This window comes from Scleropages formosus, chromosome 7 (assembly GCF_900964775.1).
Source record: "Scleropages formosus chromosome 7, fSclFor1.1, whole genome shotgun sequence".
NCBI lineage: Eukaryota > Metazoa > Chordata > Actinopteri > Osteoglossiformes > Osteoglossidae > Scleropages > Scleropages formosus.
The window spans coordinates 6748863-6776574 of record NC_041812.1 but is presented as its reverse complement, the minus strand read 5'-3'; the positions used below and the strand labels follow the sequence as shown (position 1 = coordinate 6776574).

Below are 27712 nucleotides of genomic sequence, written 5' to 3'. Positions count from 1 at the left end.
CGGTACTCTTCCTCAAGGTACTTACCTTGACATGCTCCAGTAAGAATACCTTGATGTATTAATAGTCTTTATTTAGCTCACACCTTTGTCCAAGGCGGCATACACTGGTGGCTTTGCACAAAGCAAGTGCTCACAAGGTCACAAGATAGCAACCCGGCACACAATATTATATTGCGGGCAACAAAAACTCAAACAAGGACTGGAATAAACACAATAATCTAACAAAATAAAATTATAAACAAGGCAAAACCTTAAAGGTGGTCAAGTTGTTACAAAGAAAGTAGGTTAAGGATACAATGCGATACTATAGAACAGCTCATGGAGTAACAGAGTTGCTGTATTTGCCTTTGTTAACTCTAAGTTGCGTTAGCCGAAGGCATCATCTACAGTAAATAAAGGTTATTAAGTATTAATGCATACACATTCATCAATTTTGTTGATGCCTTTCTTCAAAGCACCTCACAATGTTAAACTCCTTAAAATGTTTAACCCCATTATTCAGCTGGGAAATATTTAATGGAGTAATTCAGGGTAAGTACCTTGCTTAAGAGTGCTACAGCAAGAGGTGGAGTTTGAACCTAGGTTCTTTTAGGGTAAAGACAGCAGTTGTAACCACTGTGGTACCTGCTGCCCCATGGTACCTACAACTACTACTACTACTGCTACTCCATCTATGCAATTTCAATAACCACTTAGCCTGAGCAGGGTCGTGGTGATCTGGAGCCTATCCTGGAACCACTTGGCTCGAGGCTAAGGTGGGATATGCCCTTGATGGGATGCCAGTCTTTTGCAGGATAGCCTCACACACACACACACACACACTAAGGGCAATTTAGCATCACCAATCCACCAAAAATACATGTCTTTGGATTATGGGAGGAAACCAGAGCACTCAGAGTCAGAGGAAGCCCATGCATGGAGACACTGGGAGAACACGCAAACAAACTTCAAGAGATCAACGCATGGACTCTCACACCAAGCAGGTGCACTGCACCACCCATAATACTACTACTAATCATCATCATCACGACCCCGAATTAGACAAATGGTTACTGATGAAGGATAGATGAATAAGAGAGTGAAAAGGGCTACTGTGCTGCTGCATTCATGTCAACGGACAATGAGCAGCGGCAACACTTTCTCCTCCGCGCCGCTTGAGGCGCTAAAGCTCCTGTTGTACGGCGATGCTCGCGCAGCGCGAAGAGTGCTGAGGAAGAGGAGGAATAAGGAGTAGAAAGAGAAGAAGTTGGGGGCATTGATTGGTTCTGTGTGCACGGATTCTGCCCCAGGGGGGTGGTAGTGGAAGGGTGTTTTTAGTGGACTGGGGCTTTTCTCTCCTCTCCGCTCCAATCAGAGCTGCGCACCATGTACTGACAACAAACAAAAGACCTCCACCAGCTCGCCGCTCATGTCTGCTTTTAATTTTATCCCTCACATTATTTGCTTTTTTAAACGAACACAGGAACGTCGTCCTCTTATTGCGCCGATCGCGCTGACAGCGGCCGCCATCGCTGTTTGATCAGTGTAAATCCGCTCTTCTTGTTGTAGATGGTATTGTAGTCCAGCTTTTGGTCCTGGGTACATTTTTTTTGTTTTTAGAGAAATATTTCAAAACAAGACTACAGCAGCAGCGAAGGCTTCGACCGCCATGTCCGGCCAGTCCTCGGGTTGCGGCTTCCTCACGTCCGTCGTGGTCCACGGAGACTCGGCCCTCAGCGAGCAGGAGAAAGAGCTGGGCCGGCGACTGAGGCGCCTTTACCCGGCCGTGGACGAGCGGGAGACCCCGCTGCCGCGCTCCTGGAGCCCCAAGGACAAGTTCAGCTACATCGGCCTGTCCCAGAACAACCTGCGGGTCCACTACAAAGGTACTGACCAGAACCGCCGACATGACCGTCGCCGGTCAACTAACCAGCTAGTAACAGTGCTGTCAGTTGGCGAGTCCGACTTCTATAAAAACGGCACCAGTAACGGAAAAAACGGACATTTAGAAAAATTTCAATAGACAACGGCTACAACATCATGCACTGCAGTTTTCCTCAGGCGAAGCGAAGGCCTCTGCGTTTCACTAAAGCGCCCACTGTGTTTTTAACATGTCCATCAGCAGAAAGACGGGTGAAATGGTGACATTCGGGGAAAATAACGTTGTTATTTTAGAATAGTTTGTCTAACGGGTGATTAACATCATTTTCCCCCGTTTTACTTCGCTTCCTGGCGAAACCCCGGTTGCTAACTAGCTCCGCATATTTTCGTGCGTTGTGTTGGTTTTAATCAGCTTGAACATAAAATATCCGAATATATTCGGTTTCCTTGGGATATTTGTTGTGTTTGAGGTAAAAAGTTGGAGCATGTGTGTTATAAATCTGTTTTTCCCCTCAACTCTCCAATCGACTGGCTAGCAGACGTTAGCCACCAGCTAGCAGGGCTCGTCGTGCCCGCGGCCTCCCAGTTCGCCCAGTGAGACCAGTTCCACATACCGTGTGCGCGCGCACGTGTGTTCTGTGAACCTGGGAGCACGAGATCATTGTGTGTCTGTAAGCGTTTAAGTGGAAGATTTGACCGTCCAGGTTGTCTGTTGCTTACAGTCTATTGTTGTGCAAAATGATCACAACACAATAGAAGTCCAGTGAGCGAGCAGTCTGCCAGATGGAACAAGGTTCAACAATAGACATCCAGCGAACGGTCCACTGGAAGGTTCAACAATACTCATCCAATGAGTGGTCCACTGGATGGTTCAACAGTAGATGTACAGTGAGAGCTCCACTGAGTGGTTCAACAATAGACATCCAGTGAGCGGTCCACCAGATGGAAGGTTCAACAATAGACGTCCAGTGAACGGTCCACTGGAAGGTTCAACAATACTCATCCAATGAGTGGTCCACTGGGTGGTTCAACAATAGACGTCCAGTGAGCGGTCCACCAGGTGGAAGGAAGGTTCAACAATAGACATCCAGTGAGTGGTCCACCAGGTGGAAGGAAGGTTCAACAATAGACGTCCAGTGAGCGGTCCACCAGGTGGAAGGAAGGTTCAACAGTAGAATCCTAGTTAAAGGTCAATTGGAATGTTTACCAATAGATCCTCAGTAAGTAGACCACCACAAGATTCAGCAGTAGAATCTTTCTGAAATGTCCATTTGAATATTTAAGAAAAGAACTTAAGTAGTGGTCCAGTGGAAGGTTCAGCAGTATAACCCAAATGAGTAGTTCAGTAGAAGGCCAAGGGGATGACAGTGAGTGATCTACTCGAAGGTTCAGCATTAGGGACTTAATGCAGTGGTTCTCCAGAATTCTAACAATAGAACCCCAGCAAGTGAATCAGCAGAAAGTTCAATAATAGAATCCCAGTGAGTGGTCTACTCGAAGATTGAAAAGTAAGCACCCCAGGAAGTGCTCCATTAGAAGGTTCAGCATTAGAACTCTGAGTGGTCACCAATAACTAAAAATCCAACAGAACAATGAAATGTGTTGGGAGGGGTTTATCACAACTAAACTTTTAGCAATGGAACTGGTGTGACTGCTTGTCTTTTACCAAAACGTTCAACAATTGGTGTCTGCATTCTGCAGTCAAAAAGATGTTTCCATGGTTCCTGGACAAGCTGTGTATGGTGGGACCGGAGATAGCAGCTCTTTTGGGGGGGCTGTCCCACGATGTCAGGGTAAATAAATCACCATGATGACGAGGAGTGCACAAAATAGCCCTAATAACTTGCAGACCTTTTCAGTGGAAGGTACAGTCCTTGTAAAGCGGTGTGCACCACCCTGGCGATGTGCAGCTCTGATGCAAGCAGGGTGGCTGTAGGTTCAAGCCGCAAACGAGCGCAGGCCTTGTAATAACAGGAAGCAGAGAGGTTTGAGTCATCGTCAGCTCCGGCAGAGAGAGACGGGCCTTTTGTCCCAGTGAGGACTCTTACAGTGAGCCTCTGCTAGCAGCATGTCACAGTTGTAGGGTTTGTGTTGAGCACTTCATACAAGTGATCAGTCTTGTGTGCAGTTTCACATGTATGCAAGATTCTTTTCAGGGTTTTTGTCATTTGTATTTGTTAAAATTTGGGGGGTTTTTTTGTTATGATTGGAAATTTTGGAACACGTCAGGAACAGATTCTCCGGCCATAGAAGTCGTCATGCTCGAGCGAAGGAGCGAGTCAGACTGGTTTTGGTTACTCTTCATACCTGGTTCAGTGAGTCACACTCCTGTTGTGGGATGCCAATTCATTATCTTTTGCTTAACCACATATACTGTTTTGTTTACATTTTGATGCAGAAATTACAAAACAGTATTGGGATATAAATAATAAATCTATAATTAGATTTTTTTAAGACTAATTTTTAAAAATGGTGTAATGAGATATTTATGAACAAGAACATAAAAACAAAATAATTTCATTGAGAGTAAACACGTCTGACCTCTAGAAGGAGGTGGACGGTTCAGAGCTGACCCTCTGTGGTTTTGCACCTTTCTGGTTCGCTTGGCCATATCGGGAGCTACTGTTGGACTAGCAAGAGAAACACTGGAGAGAATTTAGTCTGAATGCTTTTCTTATTCGTATGTCTTGGCTGTTTATGAAGCAATGGTGGGAATCATAGTGGGTTTTTTTTTTTTTTTTTTTTAATATGAATAGTTTATTTTTAATGCCACAGGTGTTCTGCTGACACTATTTGTCACTGGAGTCTTTGCCAAAATGTAGTTTATTTTTCTGTTATCTTCCTGTTTTGGTGGGAGTGGTTATTGTAATTTAGGGCCTGGTGTTTTTGGACAGGGATTTTATTAATGCAGTCAATTCTGAAACTGAGATTAAACCTTGGTTTTTATACTATATTGCTGAACTCTGATAAAGGATGGGAAATATGAGAACAAATGGTAAAATCTGCTTTTTAGACATGCTTGGTTATGTGGAGTTGGCTGGTGATGGAGAATCCCTTGTCCCACATGAACCACAGGAAGTCACAGGGAGTGGTTACCATTAAAAGGTTGTTCTTTCTATGATCTTGATTGTACGTGTTTGACTTGCTGCCATTGATATAAAATGTTACATTTTCATTCATTATTAATAATGCTTCTTGAATGCAGAGTTATGAAGGTCTGTAGTCTGTCCAGCAAGCTTAGGGTATGAGACAGAGTATACCCTGGGCAGAGACATGTCGATCATTTAGCTTATTGATAGTTATGATATAAAAAAAAAAAAGTGGGCAAGATCACTCCCTTTTTTTTTTTTTTCCTTCTCCCCCCCCCTTCTACTATGGAAAGCATGATGACACTGTACTGTGTAACACTATCAATGAATGTTTGATCCCCAATCCTGCTGTAGTAAGCCTGATCAAAGTTTGTATTGATCCTGTAAAAATTATCTTGCTGTATAAATTGGTAAGACATTTTGCAGAGAAGCACCAGCTGCATGAATTAATAGTACAAAATGTATTTCAATTGATATTTTAGTCCCTTTACTGGTGGTTGTAATCGGTTGAGATCATCAGTGTGATGGGAAATAAATTTATGTAGTTTGTTTGTTATGGAAGTATGATTGTGGCAATGAACAGCCTGAAGGAATATCTGTATCTGTTAATGGAGAGGAGTCTAACCACCACCATTCAAATCCTACTTGTACACTATTGTTCTTTGTTTACATGGTAAAGTAGATGTCAATTCAGTAGGTTAAAAAATAGCTAGATTGACACCTCTCAGGGACAAAACCATTTGGGTTTGAAATGCCTAGCTGACAGAACAAATACCAGCTGTTGTACACAAAATGTGGAAGTAAAATGACCACGTAACAGGCAAAAATTCAGTTGTACAGGATAATATGCCAGTTATAAGAAAGAGTATGTTTTCATAAGTTATACCTTTTCTGTTGTACAAGGATTCAGTGTCTTTTGTTAGACGTAAACTGATGATTCTGTTCTTTCATCTGCATTCTGCAGGTTGTGAAATGTGCCTGTAGTAGGTGTATGGCTGACATTCACGCTGGCTGACTTTTTAACTTCTACTTAAGAAGTGTCAGTCAGACACGGGCTGTTTTAAGCCTGTGTATTTCATTACATGTCTAATAAATGCTCCCCCCTCGTTCTTTTCTCCTCCTGCTCACCCCTGAGGTCCTAGATTGTTGCTATAGAGTCTGGTGATGCTGTTTTTTGGGTTCCTTTGAATTTGCTTGTTGTACCTTCTTGGTATCCAGAAAGTTCAGGTCCCTGTGAAAACTAATTTTTAAGAAGGGGTTGTCCACTCTCATTTGGTAAAAGGGCTGCATTCCATGAGTGCGTCTTTGTTTGGTACAGTGTGTGAATGGGGGTTTTGTGCGTTGAGAATGCTTGTCTGCAAACGTGTGCGGCACCCACACAAGAAGTTCGCTTGCTACTTGTGCTCAGTTTATCTCAGCAAGCTTCGTGCTGGGGTGTTCAGAAGGTTTTTTTTATTATTATTTTTATTTTTTTATTTTGCTTTTTTTAAAAAAAATAAATAAATAATAATAATCCTTCAGTCTCTTTCACCGAATGTGTTCGTTCTTCTAGCTACCCTCTTCTGGTGTGCACACAATACCCCTTAAATGTCTTGGCACCTACCACTCGCTTGTATCAAGAAATTATTTGGAATATCTAACTCTATTTGCCTCAAAGTTCCCAATTTTTTATACAAATAACCAGACAATCTTGATTAAAAATTTATATTTTGTAAATTGCACCTCAATTTTCATCCTAATTATGGTAGTTTCAGTGTCAGGGCAAGACTGCGCAGCAGCCTCATGTCTGCCTACAGGGTGAGGAGAAGCCTACATTGTGTACTCCTCCACTTCATGCTGACTTCCAGTATGAGGCACTCAGCTTTACGTACCAGCATAAACTTTGTCATTGTTCATCCTACCCTTTCCAGTTCAGAGATGAGGCTTTCACGGTTTCTTCCATGACAACCCTGGGGTGTGACTCTTCATTAACTCCCTTGTGTTTATTGAGACTTCTCAGGGCTATGATTGTGAACCATGTTAATTGAACACTTTGGTGCCATTCAGCAGTTCTGAGTTCACGGCTGTGCTCTTATTGAATGCATTAGTAAGGTTCAGCAGCATTTCTGATCCTGTTCTTCCATCACAGCCATAAAGATAAGGCACGATTATTGAATTCAGCGGTGTAGTGTAGTGGTGCTTCCGGTCTGATTCTCCAACAGTGCTCCTCCCTACAGCCTACTCCAGATGCAGCAAATGCACCTGGTGGAATGGGGTGTAAGGATACCTTCCATCTTGTGTGACAGCCTCTTGTGATAACACAGCTTCTGTATGACAGGCAGCCTTGTTCTCCAAGGGAAAAGACCTTTTCTTTTGTACTTCTGGAGAAGGAAAATGGCAGGAAGACTAGGGGATATTTTTCAAATCTGATTAGGACTTACCCAGGACTAAATCACATCTCCCCATTTAACAAGGTACTGAGTGACCCAAATCAGGGACAGTCCAGCTTTGTGAACTATAGACCCATTCATGGTCCTGAAAATATGTAAGTTTATTGATTTTTTTAAACCATATTATCCATTAACTGAAAGCAGAAAAATAGCACAGCTGCCAGTGAGCCTTATTCAAATCTTTATAATATATTGGCTGTTATTAAGTCTGCGTCTGACTCCATTTTTCCTTCTGTGTGCCCTAACACAGGTCACGGGAAGACCCCAAAAGATGCCGCATCAGTGCGAGCCACCCACCCCATCCCAGCTGCCTGTGGGGTCTATTACTTTGAGGTCAAGATTGTCAGCAAAGGACGAGATGGGTAAGTGGAGCTGGTGTAATAAAGCAGTACGAGAGACTAAGAATAACGATTACTTGAAAACATTACATTACATTACCTCCCTGTAAGTCAGATAAGTTGGTGACAATGCACAAAATGAAGGGGCAAAAGGGTCATGATGATTGGAAATCAAATACAATATATTTATTCTGGCCTCAAATTATTCCTACCCTTGATAAAGATGAACAAAAACAATATAAAATAAATACTGCAGGTAAAATGTCATGTTTTCACCAAAAAAATGTGGAAAACCTCAACCATCTCCATATGTACTTTTTCCAAAAAAGCTACATGATATCCTTACATTTGTGCTTGTCCACATCTGTTTAATCTGTTTATCCAATAATTTTTTGAGGCCACTGTAAGCAGATATAGATTAACTGTTTGTGGGACTGGTCTTTTAATGTCTTGTAATTTACAGGGGTTATATCACTTACAGGGATAACAGAGCAGCCAAAATGGGGCATCAGAAGACTCTGTGTATAATCAAACTTTTCCACCCTGGAGTTCTTTAATTCTTGGCATTTGAAATCAGGCCTATTATTTGCACGATGCAGTCAAGTGCAAATCATGTGTCATCTTCCTGGCAGAAGTCACTGATTGTGGGCATGCAGCACTCGGCTGCCTTTTCCTTGCTCTCTGTGGTTGCTTGTTGTATGTACATGTTGCATGCATTTTTTTTTTTTTTAAAGATTTATTTATTTATTTTTTTAATGTGCCGTAACAAATGAGATCTTGGCAGCTCATGGCACCCCCATTTTCGGCCTGTAATATAGTCTGCAGTCAAAAGTTCTTCCAAATGCTGCCGGGAGATTCCTGCATTCACTCTTCAAAAATGCAAAAAGGCCCTTTAAAAGTGACCAGAATTTGAGGTGAGGTTTAAAAAAAAAAAAAAAACATTTTTATGTAAGTATATCATAAGGTTTGGATGGAATCCATCTGTTCTCCTAACATTTTATCCAAAAATGAGCTGATACATTCAGACCCAAACATGATAAACTTTTGTGAATTTCTAGAAGAGATCCACCTCAATGCATGCTGAATAAATCATTATTGAAATAGTATACAGGACAGTGACCAGCATAATGAGAAGATGTCAGATTCCATAATGAAATGTTCCTGGAACAGTAGCAGAGTACAAAGAGCTCATGGGCCTGTCACAGCAGTTGACGCATAACTAGTTGCCGTTGCAGAGGTGTGCGTTGGCTGCTTTGTATGCACACGGCTGTCTGTTTTCCCTTCATTCTGCCAGATTTTGGAAGGAATTTTCATGAAGGTTTCAGACAGAAAATAATTTCCTGAAGTATTTCACCTGACAGTCACTAGAGAGTCTTTTCTCTTACTGCACTTTTGAGTTTCAGTTCAGTGGGTGTCTTGCTCCTAACTGCTTTTACATATTTTCACAGGTATATGGGAATTGGTCTTTCCGCTCAAGGCGTCAACATGAACAGACTCCCAGGTAAAGTTTTGCTCTTTAGTGTGTATGCACGCACTTGTGTCTTTGAGTTGTGGGCGTCTGCATCCACGTACGTGTGTGTGTGTGTGTGTGTGTGTGTGTGTGTGTGTGTGTGTGTGTGTGTGTGTGTGTGTGTGTGTGTGTGTGGGAGAGAATATGGTGATCTGACCTCTCTGGCCTGGGGCAATGCTGGCATGCAGAAGCCAAGTTGAGCTGCTTGATGACCCTGCTGTGGCTGCCACCCACTCTCCCAGTGTGCTGGGTGGACCTAATGGAGAAGACCTGCCTCTCTGCCTGTGCCATGCATATTTACAAGCTGAGATCACAGCCAGTCGAATGAGACCGTGGTTCATATCGTCAGCAGAGGTGGGGGGTTTACATAAGGCCTTCCTTTGTGCTCCCTTGTTCTGTGACCTTACGCATGGTCACTGTGGTGTCCACACAATCACTCCTTACATGTTCTGTAACCCATTTATGTCATAGGCTGATAGGCGCAGGTTTTGGGGGGAAGTTACACAACGGTGCCCAACCCAGGTTACAAATTGACACTTTGAGTAGCCCTTTGTTTGATAAAGGGCAGGCCGGGGTAGTGAGTGGGACAATGGCAGCACCAGTCAGTGTGAGGTATGTCACAGGTGTTCATGATCTGACACAAGCCCTTGAGTGTTTTTATTGTATCGCTACAAACTCAAGTGTCATTAGACTGGTGACTCTGGAAGTTTTTCCAGGGTTCTTATTGACTGATACTGCCATTGGCCAACAAAGAAAGGTTTGGTAGGTGATGTCAGCATTTATAATGGGAAGGGATAAATGAAAAGGATAGGGTGAACTAAAAAAGTGATTGCAGACTGGCTGCGCTGCTCAGTGCTGTGACCATCCTGTAGAATGAGGGTCATCACCACTAGAACCAGAACTGACCCAGGCAAGCCACTGGTAGCCCCTACACAGTACTGTTGGGAGGTTGAGTGCTTCTCTGGGCCAGTATACATTCATACATCATATGGTCTCAATTTAAGTAGTTTAAATTACATCTCTCAAGACTAACTGTAGACATCATGTCACTGTGGGTTCAAATCCTATTCGAATTGTGTGGAATTAGCTTGTTTGTGGGTTTTCTTCCACGGCTCAGAGGTGTGTTTTAGGTGAATTGGTGTGATTTCTCAGTGATGGCCTGGAAACCCATCCAGGATGTACCATGCCTCACCCCTGTACTGCGATCTTGGACCTTCCTGACTCTGTATTGGACAAGCCATTATTATTAATTGATGAATTTGTTGTCATAAGACCAAACTTTATAAGCCTTTGCTGGCTAGATATCGGTATGAATAAAGCCTTTTTTTTAAATTTTATATATATGTAATATGAAGTAGGCTGTGATTTTGGAAGAGACTTTTCTACTGCTTTAACTATGAAAGCTCACATTGTTTCCTTTTAAAGCATTGCTATAGTTGCAAAAATTTCAAGGTCCTCCTGTGACTTTTTAGAATGATATCAAAAAGACATGATTTAGCTGTTAGTTCTTGCCCTCTCTCGCTTCTTTAGGTTGGGACAAACATTCTTATGGTTACCATGGTGATGATGGCCACTCCTTCTGCTCCTCTGGCACTGGGCAGCCATATGGGCCTACGTTCACCACGGGTGATGTCATTGGCTGCTGTGTCAACCTGATCAACAACACCTGCTTCTACACAAAGAATGGACACAGTTTAGGTAGGGCCTTGGAGTTAACACACAGCATCTGCAGAATCATCTTCCTCTGCACAAATTCAGCTCTTCTGATTTGTCTAAGAAAAGCAGGTTTAAAGTTTTTTTTTTTTTTTTTTTTTTTTTTTTTTTTTTAAATGCAGTCAACACGATGTTTAGTCTAATGCAAAACTGCCACAACTATGTGAGGCTCCCGTTATATTGTGTATTGCCAGAAGAATGATATTTAGCACAGCCATTTCATGAGTGAATTTTCTTGAAGGCCAAAGGTGTGGGATGGGATGGCCCTCATATGTATGCTGAAGTAGTCTTTCTTGTTTGTTTTTCTAGGTATTGCTTTTACTGATTTACCGGTGAGTATGCATAATTTACCTTTTCTCAATGGAAGTCATTTTTGTTGTGCTCCTGTTGTAGATGCACTTGATCCTTTGTTATGCGATTTGTAAACTGCACTGTGTTGTGTACCTCAGTGCTTTCCGTAACCTCATGCTTGTTGGAGTTCTTGATATTGGAAACATTTTAAAGTAAAACTGTACAAGCCACTGTTTGTCACTAGTGGCTGAAATGCAGATTTGCAACTTTAATTCTGTTCCTGGTAGTCTGGTGATTTGGGTTTACATTAATTCATTTAGCAGACACTTTTCTCCAAAGCAACGTACATCTCAGCGAAAATACAATTTGTGCATTATATTAGGAGAAAGAGACATGGCTGCATACATGTGATTCTTAAGTAAATCAAGTTTGTTACTTTCCACTTGATGCACCAATGTTCATTGCACGAGTAGGTGCATAAAACGCAGAATAGACGAATCCCGATAGCCTTCCTACAATTTTTTTTATAAGGTACACAAACATTCACATACAATTCCTGGAGTAGCAGCTGTGTAAAGGCTTATCTGGGGTTTAGTCTGAGAACTTATCACCTACCAAAAAGCTGTTTTACTGGTTACTGTTGGAAAGATGTCATTGGGAAGAGGAACCATCCATACCCATCACCCATATTCTCTTCCCCTCTGCAGCCAAACCTTTATCCCACTGTGGGCCTGCAGACACCTGGAGAGGTGGTTGATGCTAACTTCGGTCAGCACCCCTTTGTCTTCGATATCGAGGATTACATGCGTGAATGGCGGACGAAGATCCAAGCACAGATCAGCCGCTTCCCTGTTGGAGACCGGGAGGGAGAATGGCAGTCTATGATACAGAAGTGAGTCTCCAGAGGTCAGGGATTGAAGGTTGGCGATCAGGACTGCGACTCTTGACACATTGGGGGTTTGGGTGCATTTCAGCATGTCTTTTGTGTTCTTCAGTTGGATCCAGTTCATTGAGTATATTGTAGAATTCCCCTCTTAAAAAGGCAGATATTGATTATTTGTTTGGACTATGATCAGCAGAGCTAGCGTCTTCAAAATCCAAAAAAAAAATGCAAAAGCAGGCCTAAAGATATCAGCCCACCTTCTGAGAAATTGTACCTAGTACATTTTTGTCAGAGCAGTGAGGAAATAACTCATCTCCTTTTTCCCCGGATAGAATGGTGGCATCATACTTGGTCCATCACGGCTACTGTGCCACAGCAGAGGCATTCGCCCGCTCCACAGACCAAGCTGTTCACGAGGAGCTTGCTTCCATCAAGAACCGGCAGAGTGAGTTTCACTGCCCTTTGAATGTGTTTGTCCTGTTGAAGCGGAGTTTTTCCTTTGCTCATTCCTCTCGTGGTTGTCTTGTGGTTCTAACTTGGCTGTTTTGGTTTCCTGCAGAAATCCAGAAGCTGGTTCTGTCGGGCAGGATGGGGGAAGCCATAGAAACAACCCAGCAGCTGTATCCAACTCTACTAGAGAGGAATCCAAACCTTTTATTCATGCTCAAGTGAGTTATGGGTTGTGGTACAGTCAACGGAAAAAGGAATGATGGGTATTTCTGCAAGTGTTTGTTTATTGGTTCAGTTTAATGCCGTAAAGGAGGACATTTAAACAAATAATGGATAGATTGCAGGAAGCTTTTCAGGCCAATCTCCTGAACACAACTTACCCACAGGTTTTCTTCTAGTGCACATGTTGGATTCACAGGAGGGTTGAATGGCACTGCTGTTCCATGTGAGTGAAGGAGGAGAGCTGGTATGATGCGGAAAGTGGAATCCCTCATCTCTCCACAGGGTGCGGCAGTTCATTGAGATGGTGAACGGCACAGACAGTGAGGTTCGCTGTCTGGGAGGCCGCAGTCCTAAGTCCCAGGATAGCTACCCTGGCAGCCCAAACCCGAGCCCTAGCCACAGTGCAAGCATCCACAGCTTGGCTTCACCTGCCAAACCCAGCGGCTCCCACTCCTATCTGCCAGGTAGCCACCTCCCACTGGCACACTAGACACTTGTCCTACTGTGAGCGCTTGTCCCAGTTTACCAGGAATCCCCATGTGACAGAGCTTGGCAAATCAGAGATGAGCATACATTTGACAGCAGACTAAGTGCACGGTGTTCAGCTTATCCAGCACAGCATCTTTTTGTGAAAGAACATTTGTTAATTTTTGTATTCATATTTTTAAAATGCTCATTGTTGCTTCAATAAATGAAGTTTGCAGTGAGTGTGATTCAGAAAATCCAAGCAGCTGGTTAAATGTTTCATTGCTACTTTGACATGCAGTGGATTTGTCACCAAGTGGTGGTGTGTTGTGGGGGGCGCGATGGCGCAGCAGGTTAGGCCGGGGCCCACTGTGGGGTGGGTCTGGGGCCCCAAGTCCTGCTTGGGGTGGCGTCCTGTCCTGAGTGTGTCCCCTTCCCCTCCAGCCATGTGCCCTGTGTTGCCGCATTAGGCTCCGGTTTGCCACGACCCCACATGGGACAAGCAGTTGTAGACGTGTGTTCCAAAGTGACAACAGGAATGTAATTACAGGAAAATTCATACACCCAGAGTGTAATTAAACTTTTTTTCTTCTGTTCGGGTAATGATAGCATGGCAAATTCATCCCTGAATCAAGACTTTCAGTTTATAGCTTCTATCAGATAGCACTGGTACAAACAGAATTAAAACAAGCTGTACCATTAATGTCTGCAAGGCTTCATTTAGCCTGTAATCAATCACACTGGAAGAATATTACCTGTCTAGTGACAGTTTTACTATCAGGGGATCTGCTTTGCTCTTGCTGAACCAGGGTCTTGATTAATCTTTTGTGTCAAAGTGGACCCTCTCTGCAGGCCTGGCTATCAATGTTCCCCTTTGATAGAGCTTTAGGCTTTCATCCAAGCCATGGCTCTTGTTCCATCATGTCTTGAGATGTCCTCTGCCGCATGATATGGACAGCAGGAGGGTATCACACTGGGGCTTGTTCTCTGACTGACAAGGAATTTGTCTTGTTACAACCTGTCCATCAAAGTGTCCCGCTCTCATGGAAGATAGACTATCAGCATGGGTCATCTCCACCTTAATTAGTCTTTGTCCAACATAACAAAAGCTTTTTAGGTTCAATTAAATGGTCCCCAGGCAAAAGCTTTTGTGGGCACTCAAGGGGTTCTGGTTTTTTAGTAATCAGCATGAATGCTACTACAATTTAAAATGTTTTATTGCTCTTGTGGGCCAGTCAGGTAACTTAATGGTGAAATGAGTCAAAATCAGTAGTGGTGAGCATGTTTCTCAAGGAGATAGGGGTGTCATAGTGCTCCTGCTTGCCATCCAGCACCCTCTTTTAGGTTTCCTCAGTAAGACATGGTCTTGCGCTCTCCTCCACTAGGGTTTGACAGCAGCTGCAGTAACGGAGTGGCACCCGGAAGGCCCCACCCCTCAGCACACTGCCCCAAGCAGCTACCCTCGACCCCCTCCAACGCTGAGCTCAACACCATCAACAGTGTGAGGAGCCAGCAGGCCAATGCATGTACCAGGTGAGAAGCATGAGGTTGAGTGATAGTGGACACTCCATGGTCTTTCAGTTCCTGTGGGGAACAAATGTTTTTTTTTTTTTTTTTGCTGTTGAATTCATATCTATATAGTAGCCTGTTCTTGAAGTACGTCTATGCTGGATGAAATCAGCAAAATGAAGCCCCTCCCTTCACTGAGGAAATAAAATGTCGTCCACAGCGGTGATATAGACATGGAGGTGGACCATTACAGCAACGGTGTGTCCGGGTCATCCTCCAATGGCTTTCTCAACGGCAGTTCAAAGCATGACATTGAGCTGGAGGACTGTGACGCTGACATGGGTATGACAACCACAACACAGCCTCCTGCACAATGCTGACAATGGCAGAGTACCATTGCAGGAATGTTTTTATGTTTTGTCTTGTGGAGGAATATACTGTACCTCTAACACCACCCACTTCAGTAGATGAGCTTTTTTTTTTTTTTTTTTTTTTTTTTCTTTGTTTTGTTTTGTTTTTTGTATGTTTTGTCTTTGTGGAACTTAGACATAGACCCAGCCCTGCCCCGGCGGCAGTTGTGTGGCGGTAGCCAGGCAGCCATCGAACGAATGATCCACTTTGGCCGTGAGCTGCAGAGCATGAGTGAACACCTGCGACGGGAATGCGGCAAGAATGCTGCTAATAAGAAGATGCTGAAGGTAGGTGTTTCCCCAAAAGCCTCATCGTAAGCCAGGTGACTACACTTGCCTGGTGGCCCTACTTCCACCTGCCTTATGTGTTTAATTTTCCAGCTACTTTTGCTGGATTTTTGGGACTGGGTGCGTGTTCACGCGCGTGCGCTACGTTTGGCCATAATTTTTTAATTTTTTAAAACCAGATGAACTAAATTGTACTACAGCTAAAGTGATGAAGAGCAGTCCTTTGTTCTTACTCTTTGCATAATATCTAAATTCTTGAGATCCATCAAAAAGGTATTTTGATATTTCTTGTATTTTTGTGATGTTTTCCCAACCTCCTCTCTTAACGTTTATCATTTCAAAGCATAGAATGTCTTCTATACAATGTGTTAAGGATTCCATTGTTTCTGTGTGTCTTCCAAACCATACATGCTACCATTACCTGCAAAACTGGACAGTGTTTGTATGTGACGTTTTTGATTTGCTGTTAAAAAGAACAGCTAGGACACGCCTTGACCTGTTCACTTGATTGCCATTCATTCCTCCCCCACTTTCTAGGATGCTTTCAGCTTGCTAGCCTACTCGGACCCCTGGAGCAGTCCGGTGGGCTACCAGCTGGACTCCATACAGAGGGAGCCCGTCTGCTCCACCCTCAACAGTGCAATATTAGGTACTCCTGTAGATTTTTTTTTTTTTTTTTTCTCTCTCTGTTTTCAGAATGAATCTTGTATTGTAACTTATTATCATTTATCATAAGCAGCTTAGAGATTTAGACATTTATACCTTCCTCAGATACTACAGTAGACTCTTCCTGGGACTTGAAATGGTGTCCTTCAAGCTACAGTCCATGTGCTTTTATAATTCAACCTGCTCTCCTGATGGAAATTTGAGTAACTGCTGCTTTATGGTAGCTAGGTTGATAGTGCCCCAATTTATTCTTCTCTTCTTATCCTCACAGAGACTCACAACCTGCCGAAGCAGCCCCCCCTGGCCCTAGCCGTGGGTCAGGCCTCCCAGTGCCTGTCCGTCATGGCCCGCTCGGGCATTGGCTCCTGCGCCTTCGCCTCCGTGGACGACTACCTGCACTAGCTATGCAAGCCGGCTCTGCCCCCTGCACAGGCCACGCCCCCTGAGCATGGGTGCCAAACAGCCGGAGAAAATACAAACTCGTCTTTGTTCCTTAGTTTTTTTTATTAGTTCCTTAGTGGGGACAGGCTCTGATTGTCAGCTAACTTCGGTTTCCTAGTTTACGAGGCATGGTGCAAATGATGATGATGATGATGATTATTATTATTATAATTATTGTTGTTAAAATTATTATTTGCCTAACTTGCATATACAGTGTACCTGTTCTCAGTTTGAAAACCAGCGCGGTAAAACACCATAGACGAATAAAGGTCCCGTTACTATACATCACTATTAGTCACATGGTGTTCCAAGAACCATCGTTTTATAGGATCATTCACATGTGCGTCCAGCACGGTATGTGTGTCAGCCTGTGTACATATATATAAATATATATTTAAAAACTTAATGGAATTATATCAACAAAAAAGTTTAAGATATTTAGCTACCAAAAGTAAGAAAACAAAAAAAAAAAAATTCTTTTAATATAGAATGAAGCATCTTTTTGTGGTGGATATTTGTACGGACACTTAGTGTGATGTACACCGTTATTGGGTCTGTGCTCAGTTTTATTAATGACTCCCCCCCCCCCCCCATTGGATGCAACACCTCTCTGGTCAGCACAAGTAACATCTGGTTCGGTGCGACATGGTCTCAACTTATGGACCGCCCCACCTCACTGTGTACTAGTGACAAAGCATGTCCTCGAACCATGAACCACTCAGGCGCCAAGTGCCCTTGTCATTTCCACGTCTTGTAGCCCCAACCCAAATCGAATGAGTAACTTTTTTTTTCTCTCCCCTATTTGCTTTTTGGATCCAACTTGGTTTGGCAAAACCTTTTTCCCCCCCCTACTGCACTGTGCAAGTGCAGAATGGGGAATTAAAAAGCAGTATTGTCAAAAACACTGTGGTAAAGTGACATTTACAATAAAAACCAAATACCTAGGAGTAAACTGTTTTAACTGTGTGCATCCTATATTTTTATAAGTGCTGCAGCAAGTACTTGCTTCTGCTGTGAGGAAAATGAACACAAAGTGTATGACCATGATTAATCACCCATTAAAGTTACCTTTCAGGGTTGTTTGAGTGTGAATCTGTAACTCCGTTTTATCCAGTGTTTTATGTTCTGGTCAGTTAGCAATGAAGCATTCTGTATCATCATGTTACATATGTACCTTTTCTAGGTATTTAGTTCACATGCAGCACCCTGTTTCAAGTGGTTTTTTTTTTTTTTTTTTTTTTTTAAATAGCCATGCAGGAGCACCGCCAAGATCCCAGAAAGTGGAGCTCATTGTACGTGCCACAGAATTGTACTTTTTCATTCCCTCAGCCATTTGTAATTCCAAACATGCAATAGCATGTGATGTGAATGAGATCTAGTTTGATAAAGCCCCTTGTTTGGCATCAGTTGCCATGCCAACTTATTTTCTGCATAAGAATAACCACCTTACTCTCAAATTCCCTTAAAAGTGGAGCTTTTGTTCTGAACAGAGCCACTCTACCCTCAGCAGTAGCTTTAATATTCAGTAGTGAGGTGCAGTACATGATTAGGCCCCCACACTGATTATATACTAATAACCGCAGGAAATGGTGCAGCTCTCCGAACAAAGCTTACATAGATGAAAAAGCAATTTTTCCCAACTTTATTCTACACAGTAAGTGTGCCTACAGTGACACTCAACTGGAACAGAAGCCTAAAAATACCAACACCCCCTAGGTAAGGAGTGTGCAGGTCATTACTGCAATAGCATAAACCTGCTCTTCACACCATCTGACTCAGCAAACTTAAATGCATTATTGGCTTTGTAACAAGACTGCTAGGGAAACATATGGGGAGGCTCACACATCTTCACATAGCTCTGTCTTTAGAGTGTGTGTATATATTTAAAAGATAAAAAAAGTTGAACATCTTCACTCTGGTAGCTGGAAGGCTTGTGGACTGTAGTCAGCCTAAAGTGCACTGGTCTCAGCTCACAGTAAAGCAAAAGGCCAATGGTGTCTGCTGAGGCTCCAGGACTGGGAAGTGGCCCAGCACAGTCCCTCCACCCTAATTCAGCTGTCCACCACCTTCTGCTTGTGCATCCACTGCTTTTTGAACTTCTCTGCTTTCTCCTTCTTCCCTTTGCCTGGGGAGATTGACTAATTAGACCTTCACAACACTGGCAAAGCACCCACTAGAACCAGGCAGTCATGGGGACTCGTCCAGAGGCTCACCAGAGTGTCTGTACGGTTTCATGATGTAAACCAACACCACCATGTGCTCTCAAATTGGACATAATAAAGAAAAGTTGAACCAAATGACATCCTCATCAACTTTCTACTCACCCCACTGCTTGTTGACAAACTGCACTGCTGCACTCTTGTTCTGGGACCTCTTGTTTTCCAAAGAAAAGAACTGATTTGCTAAAAGGAAAAAAAATTGCCCAGTTAATAAAATCAAACACAAGGTGACTAAATCGAAGCTGTATGAACCGGAAACGATCTCATTTGTGTAAAAACACTTGCCATGAAACGTTGCCCTAAAATATTTTAAATTATACTCCTTTTTTGGAACATCTGTTGCATTTACAGCAGAGCTGTACCCATTATTTGAATACAAACCTGTACATTCATTAATGTACATCAGGATAAACACTGTGTGTTCAGTGTTGTTCTTACTTGTGGTCCGGTTGGTCCCTTTTCCATACAGGCAAGACTGGATGAAGTCACGGGCCTTCTGTTGCTGGGAGTCAACCATTGGTTGATCACACACTCTCATAACAAGGCCTCCTTTTAAGCTGAAGAGAAAAACATTACAGTTCAAGAGTCTGGCCATCGGAATCTAAAATCATTTCTACCTACATTTATTTATTTGAAACGGCCTTGTTTTGTTGAATTGAGCTTTGATGAAATTGGCATTTAACCCATGTGGTATTAGGATACCAGCCTATCCTGGATGAGATGAAAACTTATGCACTAATGGGAAAAGACTTTGTATGAACAATTTATAACATGACTAGATTTTGGCAAAGTTCTTTGTTATGTCGATTTTGCACTGGTTATGATTAAAGTTCACCGATTACAAAAATACCACTAGTTCTTCTAGAGTGTCAGTTTTAGTTTGGTAGCTTAGAACCACTGGAAGATTCGAGAAGGTATCAGATCCTAAAAGGTACTGGAATATTCGGTGCTTGGGACCCAGTGCCAAAATATGCCAATTTCAAGAATGTGGAATATTTTTCTAAAAAGTGACAAACTAATAGTGTTTAATCTAACAAAACTGAATGCAAAATAGACATAAGATCTGTTACATTGTGTTAACTAGTATTTAGCAGACTTTTGTCCAAGACAACTTCCTACAATCACAGATAGATATTTATAGCGAAGAGCAATGTAACAGACTGGAAATTTACATTTATTCATTCATCCAACACTTTTCTCCAAAGTGACTTACAATGTTAAGCCAATTACAATTATTTACCCATTTATACATATATATGTTATACATTTCTACATATATGTGGTTATACAGCTGGTAGTATAGTGGTTACAGCTGCTGCCTTTGGACCCAAAGGTTGCCGATTCAGATCCCACCTCCAGCTGTAGTACCCTTCAGCAAGGTACTTACCCTATATTGCTCCAGTAAAATTACCCAGCTGTATAAACGAGCAAGTAACTGTAGGTAGATAAACATTGTAAATCGCTTTGGAGAAAAACATCGGCTAAGTAAATAAATCCGAATGTAATGCAGCTGGGTAATTTCTTAAAGGAGCAATTCAGGGTAAGTACCTTGCTCAAGAATACTGCAGCTGGATGTGGGAATTGAACCTTCAACCTATGGGTCCAAAGGCGGAGGCTCACCGCTTCCAACGAATTCATGACTTTAGACTGTGGGCGGAAACAGGAGCAACCAGAAGAAACCCACAGGAACACAGGAAGAACATGCCGACTCCACCCTACTTCGTGCAGGACTACAGAATTGTTTTGCCTTACTTTTTTACACTGCACGTCCTTTTCTTTGGCACCTTCTTCTCTCTTTTTTCATGCCCAGAGTCCTCATTATCCTCCATCCCTGGGGACATCTCCTCCTCACTCCTCAGTCCTCTGCCGCCTGCGAAGACAGGAGACGTGTCCAAGGGAGTCACTGTGAGGAAGTGTGTGTGTGTGTGTGTGTGTGTGTGAGAGAGAGAGAGAAAAAACTGAGGTGTAGTGCAGGCTGTGAACCACCAGTGACCTGATGGCTTCTTCTCACAAACCAAAGCTGAGCAAACAGCCCCGTACCTCGCTTTGGAGACGCTTTTGACTTTCTGCAAGGAAGAGCACACAGGAAGGCTTTAATAATGCATGAATTTCATTCCCTTATTAGGCAAAACGTAATACTGAGTACATAAAATGAGGATAAAATGGCTCCAAGAGGGGACTTTACCACGAGGTACGAACCTGGAAACTTTGGAGTCGATTTCGTCCAAGACGTCATCCGGGAGGAGCCGTTTGTTCTACGAAGACCCAAAATATCTCAGTGCGAGGTGTTAAAAGAGAGTCGAACATCATTTACATTTATTCATTCAACAGACACTTTCTCCAAAGCGACGTACATGATGATCATCTCACAGAAAATACAATGTGTGCATTACATTAACAGGGAGAGAGAGACATAGATCATGCAGATGCACGATGACAGTTTGTTTCTTCCCACATATCATGAACCGATCTTGTTCATCACAAGTAGCTGTACAAAACATTCACTCAGAATATCCACGATGATGTCCGCGACTCCACAACTGGAGTGTAGGAGGACAAAATCCCCAAAGCAAACAGGGGCTTGTCATTTTTTTTTAAAATTATTTAATTAAGAGGGGGTTTTGTCCGAGGGTTTTTATTTATTTTTTTTTTTTCCTAGGCGGGTTTGTCTGGACCCCATCATCATCATTCATTCATTCATTCATTCCTTCCTTCCTTGGACTCGAACCAAACTAGGAGATGAGCGCAGTTACCTTCTGCTCCTGGAAGAGCGCCTGCCGCTTCCTCCGCCTCTCCTTCAGCAGCTCCTTCTCTCTGCGAACACATCATCATCATCATCATCATCATCATCATCATCATCAAATCTCTCAGCTGATTTCGTTTCTGCCCGTCTAGTAGCCCTGCTGCGTTACTCTGAGTCTGAGCAACGCTTCAGGGGGGGAACACGCACTGAGTGACAGGACACACACACACCTCCTGGCTGTTTCCAGCGCGTCCTTCATGCGCTGTACAGCGGCCGCCTTCGAGTCCTCAAACGTCACCTCTTCTGGCGCTTCGTCCTCGCTGGACGTCTCCTCCAGCCGCACCTTCTCGACCATTTTTCTGCTTTTCGTTTTTCCTTGAGGACCGGCGAGTCCCGCACGCCGCTTTTCCGCCATTTTAAACCGGAAGTTATTTTCCTACCGGAAGTACGTAAGGTTTTCAGCGCACAGGGTTCTGCGCACTGCCCCCTTGTGGCAGGATGTCCTCTCAACACTGCGGAATTGCGCCAGCTCAAGTATGTAGCGGTTCTGTTTGACTGTGCTAAAAGAAAGCCCGTTCGTTTACCCAAAGGGTCTGGCATACATGATTTTATTCTAATTATATTTCGTAATTCTAACCAGAATATTCTTTTTCTGGTGCCTTCATGTTTTCCTCAGCTACCATCTTGAGCACAGCCCTTCTTAGTATAACTCATCCATGATGCCCAGGGCAGGGTCATGGTGGTCCAGAGCCTATCCTGGAAACAGAGGCCGTGAGGCAGGATACACCTCCTTGACGCAGTACCGGTCCATCGAAGGGCAATCGCATACGCGCGTGCACACACTGAGTCACCGATTCCCCCGAAACACGCCTTTGAGTTGTGCGAGGAAACCAGAGCGAGTGGATGAAAACCACGCAAACATGGGGAGAACACGCAAGCTCCAGAAAAGGGATCACTGTATAAATACATGGAAATATCGAACAGGGACTGGTTACTCGTACCCCCGGATGCGTCTCACAGTTCTTCGCGGACGGACGCTGCTGGTTGCGCTGGGGCTGTTCGTAGATCGCTGGCCCACAGAAGCCCTTGTCCTCAAACAACATCATGGGAGGTTGATCACAAGTGCGAGGCATGAGGAGAAACCTCTTTTCAGTGACTCACACTTCTCAGTACTAAGAGCACGTCATTGGATTCAATCATATTTTGACAGTCCAAGAAAACTTCAGCAAAACGTCTGTAACGTCTGTAATGGGAGTTTCTACGAAGCGGTTCTTCCGCACTCACAGCCAAGGCCTTGTAAGACCCTGTAAATGTAGCCGAGCCCTGACCGTGAAGTGGTCAGTACTGACAAACTGGTCAGTGCGGATGTGAACCCAAATCGGATCAACTGTTAGGCGATAAAGGGGTCTTTAAAGACACACAGTTATTTCACCGGTTGTGTCAATCACTGCACTCCACTGCTGAAGCTCAAATATACCTTTATTACCCTGAAATTTACCTTGCCTTCATGTATAATAACCATTACCTCATCCTCTTGCAGAAACTTTTGCTATCCAGTGTCCTCATATGAATTCAGGCCTGTATTTGCATCACATATCATTAAATCAATTTCTTACACAATTTCAACACCATCGTTATTAAATCCTTGTCCAGTTCCACTTCCTGAGCAACTGCAGAGCACTCAGTGGCAGTTTACCACTATATCCAGTGTAATGCATTTGGCTATGAATCTAAATGGAATTTTTAATAATAATACTAAAATAATAAGAATAAACTGCCCATTTTTTCTCTTGTCATTATTTTTTCATACACTTGTATGTACGTCACCACTGTATCGTGTGTGCTGCTGCAGTCTTATGCAGTTTCCTTCAGTCTTTAACTAACCCAGCAATATTAAACAATTTTTACATCCCTGTCGTTAATATTTTGATGTGTTGCCCATGAACTGATGAACTGACAACCCACCCTTAGCCATGTTTTACTTAGGTATCGTATAAGCAGTATATTATTGCCAACAGGAGTCACACAGTTGGTGGGAAAACCTTTTTCTAGGCGTTTATTGAAGATTTAATTATTGAAAACTGAAACACACGGCAGCTGTTTATGTCATGGTATTAAAATTAAGTAAAAACAACAACTTATTCATAAACAGTCAAAATAGAAGCAACACTCATCCCTCATTTAAAAAAAACTACTTTGGTATTAAAAAAAAGTTGAGCAGAATATGATATGATGCTCTGAACATAGTAGCAAAAAAAGATACTTTGTGTTACACCAAGTTTTTACATTTCATTTTCTCTGAAATGCCAGTAAGGACTGGGCCGTACAGTGGAGAGCAAACTAGTAGCGGCCACAAGGGCGTCTGTCAGTGTCGGCCTGCGGTATTTTCATCAAACGAGGTGAGTTTTAATGAAACAACACAAATGCCACAATAGGGACAATTAATGGCAAAATAACCATTAATAATGACCACACCCATTTATCATGTTTATTTCTAATGATATAAATAACACAATGTAGCAAAATGTATTATGTTTCGGAAAGCAACCGTTGGGTCACCAAAATCACCAGCAATTGTGGTCCTTCATTAAAAATTTCTGTAAGGCTAAACACGGTAAAAATAAAACGCTACTCCGTGTTTTTGAAGCGGCCCACGTAAAGCGCGTTGCCATGTGAACGGGGCACATCGATGCAGCGGAACAACGACAGCGAAGCAGCAAACTGAAAAAGACGACATTGTTAACCTTTGGTTTGAAAGTGAAAAACGCATCTTTTTTTTTTTTTAAACAAGTGAAACCAGAGCTTGAACCTTGTCCGGGGTCTGTGGTTTAGGACGGTTCGGGGCTTTTGAGCCGCTTCGGCCGCTGCGCGCTCTTCCCCTTGCCGTTCCTGTTTGGCTTTCCGGTCTTCGCCGGGCTGCCCTTCGACTTCCTCTTGGAGCCGCGTTTCTGCTGCTCCTGCAGCCGCTCCTCCCACCTCTGCAACGGAGGACTTGGCTTTACTCACTGAGGACCATGGACAACAGCCCACTCATTATCAATAACCACTTGTGCAGTGCAGGGTCCAGGTGGTATGGAGCCTATCCTGGAAAATAAGGCTTGAGGCAGAGTGCACCATGGACGGGATGGCAGTGCATAACAGGGTAATCACACACACACACACACACACACACACACACACACACACACATTCAGGGCAGTTTAGAGTTGCCGATTCCCACGGAACACGTCTTTGGAGTGTGCGAGGAAACCAGAGCAACCGGTGCAAACCAAGGCAGACATGGGGAGAACATAGAAACGCCACACAGCCTTTGCCAGATTTGAACCCCAGTCTGAATCCACAGGCCAGGAGATGCGCGGTGCCAGCGCTACCCGCTGTGCCATCGTGCTGCCCAAATGAACCCAGCTGAAACCCGGGGCAGTTGCAGCGTGCGGCTGAACCGTCCTTCGGCGGGTTCACTCCGTCGACACGCGTCCTACCTTGTACCGCGTCCTCAGCTGGTCCTTCCAACTCTCCACAAAACAACTGTCCAGAAGCATCAGCCTGCAGTCACACATACAGTAAAGGTGTCTGCTTTTTGGAAATAAATTACACCAATTTTATTTTTGCACCCAGTTTTACAGCAGTTTACCTTACCTCGACTGCCACTCGAAGCACATTATAATGACTTCATGGCCGACCTGCAGCTCGGGACACAGGCAGGACGAGTTGGTGAACAGGGGCACGTGAGCACGGGGGATGGGGTACGTGGACCTGAAGACCTCCTTCACCACCACAACCATGGTCATTTCTCGGCAACCGGTCCGACTGAAGCTTATTACTTTTGCATGAATAACTGCGGACATAAATACGCGTGTGCAAAAAAATGTAATTACCCAGCTGGATGAAGTGGGTAAATAAGTGAAGTAGCTTAGAGCACAAACCTAACATTTTAAGCTGCTCCGGAGAGAAGTGACACAGCAGTGATTTACTGAGTGTAAAGTCCGGTTTTACTTGCCGTAGTCGAACTTCTTTTTCAAGTAGGTCGACAGGGTCAGTTTCACGGTGCTGCACGTGCAGTCTGCTGGAAACAGGCACTTTTTTTAAAAAAAAAACATTTTCTCATGTTCAATTTGTCAAACCAACCCAGACGTTCAAGTCTTGTTACTAGTTAATGTGACATTTCTTGCACGGGACACTGACCGGTACTTGTGCACTCTGAAGGGTGTGAGCCGTCCAGCAGGCCGTCCATGGAATAATTGTCCATTTGCACATCTGGGGTGGTGTAAAATATATGTAATACTCATTATAAACAGGGCGTTCTCACTTTTTTTTATCAGTCTTTAAAACGTTTCCCCCTGAAAAAAGGGAGTTTAAGTCTGGCAGGGTCTCCTTCTGAGTTGAAAACATCTGTCAAAATGCATAAATGCAGCAATTTGAAATGTGATACTTTCATTCAGCACAGGACATGAGACAATGATCATCAGATACATAATAACAGAAGAGAATCTTAATTATTATGGAGAGCCGTTATATATACGTGCGGTATAAGTTTCAACTAAATAAAAAAAGGTTTCTTAAACTGTAAAAGTGTGTTAATTAAATAAAAAGGTTTGTTATTTCTACAGTATGCATATGAATATTATTATAAGTCCACCTCATATCCTATGTTAAAATCTGAATAGGAATTAATAAAAGATTAATTTTCTGAGTCAAAGACATGTATTTATTTGTAACTTAATTTAGCTATGAATGTCCATATGGCGATTATAAATACTGTAAATCCATAAGTTTTAGAACAATAAAATTTCATATTTTTTCATGCGTATATATGAAACAAAAACCCTCTAAAACTTCAATCCTGTAAAATCCTGTATGTGTGTATACAGTATGTATTTATATATATACACACACATACAGGATGTACACACACACATATACAGTATATATATGTATATCCTGTATGTGTATATGAGTATATATATATATATATATATATATATATATATATTATATTTCAGAAGATTTAAGTTTTGGTGGATTTTAGAGTTTCATATACTGTATATATATATATATACACAGTATGCATACATGTCAGCTGGATGGCCCGTGTATATATATACATATATTATATATATATATGTGTGTGGAATATATATTATTTATACTGTGTATAAACTGACCGTGGTGCGCGTCGCTCACGATGGCCTCCGGCGAGATGCACACCCCACGCTCGTACTCGGGCAGCTCGTCGCACGCGAGGCTCTCCGGCCAGCTGTGGTTGTACCGCTGGATCACGGGCTCGCAGCCGTCGCGCGCACTCCGGCACACCGCCCTGCACGGCTTGATGGGCTCGTGCACGAACTCGGGCAGCGTGCAGATGGGCGCGTACATGGCGCACAGGAAGAAGCGCAGGCTCGCGCTGCAGCCGGTGCGCACGAGCTCCTCGTACTGCTCGGCGGAGAGCGCCGCGTTCTCCTGCGTGCTGTGGTGCAGGTGGTTCGGCATCCGCGTGATGTTCCACGGCATCGAGCTGCACATGGGGATGCGCACGGGCTCGCAGGGGCCGGCGGGCGCGTACCCGCACACCGCCGCGCACATGATCCACGCGCACAGAGCGCACGTGGCCACCCAGCGCATGTCCAGCCCGGCGCCCTCGACGCGCGCTCCCGTCACGAAGCCCTGCAACATCTACCGCTGGGAATGTTGACTAAATCAGGCGCGGAAGGTGTCCGTCTCCCGACCAGGTGTCTCCTCGGCGCGTGGAAGTCGCGGACGCCGCGCGCTTCGTGGAGTTATAGTGTCCTCGGTGAACGTGGGACGGACACCGCAGGACACGCCACGTTTTTTTTTTTTTTTTTTTTTTTTCCCCCTCCCTTGCTGCGTTTGCTGGCATCCTTCGTGAATTATTTTCCAGGCTCTTCACTTTTCATCTTCGCTCACACGCGCGCCGTCGGCTCGCGACACCCAGCTGGAGCGATGGGCTGCGATCCCACAACGCGTCGCGACCCAATTAACGAGTGAGGGGCATCTTGACGCGCGCGGCACGGGGCCACTTTTATAGCGCTGCTTCTTAACATTGTACAGTTCCTACGACACATGAAACACAGTAACAAGGTCGTGGTGGAATTAATTTTAATTATTACCTCTTGTTTCATGATCATGTGCGGTTGGTTATGGGGTCCGGCGACACTTTTATGATCGCAA

At 43.6% G+C, this 27712-nt stretch overlaps 3 protein-coding genes across 5 annotated transcripts; 1 reads left to right on the top strand and 2 right to left on the bottom strand.

Annotated features, from left to right (window-relative positions):
- Window positions 1-1186: 1186 nt before the first annotated feature.
- ranbp9 (RAN binding protein 9) lies at window positions 1187-17497 on the top strand. Its single transcript, XM_018757927.2, has 14 exons — window positions 1187-1865; window positions 7629-7740; window positions 9165-9217; window positions 10757-10924; window positions 11249-11271; window positions 11938-12122; window positions 12446-12558; window positions 12673-12781; window positions 13068-13249; window positions 14636-14783; window positions 14980-15101; window positions 15306-15457; window positions 15995-16106; window positions 16395-17497. The coding sequence occupies exons 1-14, from the start codon at window positions 1649-1651 to the stop codon at window positions 16523-16525; spliced, it is 1827 nt and encodes a 608-aa protein (XP_018613443.1). The 5' UTR covers window positions 1187-1648; the 3' UTR covers window positions 16526-17497.
- Window positions 17498-17895: 398 nt separating this feature from the next.
- On the bottom strand, window positions 17896-21943 carry nol7 (nucleolar protein 7). The gene is made up of 8 exons (XM_018757677.2): window positions 21757-21943; window positions 21537-21597; window positions 20983-21038; window positions 20824-20849; window positions 20536-20653; window positions 19222-19340; window positions 18889-18966; window positions 17896-18689 (listed from the first exon to the last, which is right to left on the bottom strand). Exons 1-8 carry the CDS (start codon window positions 21939-21941, stop codon window positions 18616-18618), a joined length of 717 nt encoding a protein of 238 aa, XP_018613193.1. The 5' UTR covers window positions 21942-21943; the 3' UTR covers window positions 17896-18615.
- A 2057-nt stretch (window positions 21944-24000) lies between these two features.
- On the bottom strand, window positions 24001-27299 carry LOC108937640 (secreted frizzled-related sequence protein 4-like). 3 transcript variants are annotated; one of them, XM_018757674.2, is made up of 7 exons: window positions 26689-27299; window positions 25709-25780; window positions 25524-25589; window positions 25163-25361; window positions 25006-25069; window positions 24336-24504; window positions 24001-24247 (listed from the first exon to the last, which is right to left on the bottom strand). In XM_018757674.2, the coding sequence occupies exons 1-6, from the start codon at window positions 27194-27196 to the stop codon at window positions 24355-24357; spliced, it is 1059 nt and encodes a 352-aa protein (XP_018613190.1). In that variant the 5' UTR covers window positions 27197-27299; the 3' UTR covers window positions 24001-24247; window positions 24336-24354. The 3 variants fall into 3 exon arrangements, with proteins under 3 accessions (XP_018613190.1, XP_018613189.1, XP_018613191.1); XM_018757673.2 differs by having other exon boundaries at window positions 24001-24504; XM_018757675.2 differs by having other exon boundaries at window positions 24001-24504; window positions 25524-25586.
- Window positions 27300-27712: the final 413 nt, after the last annotated feature.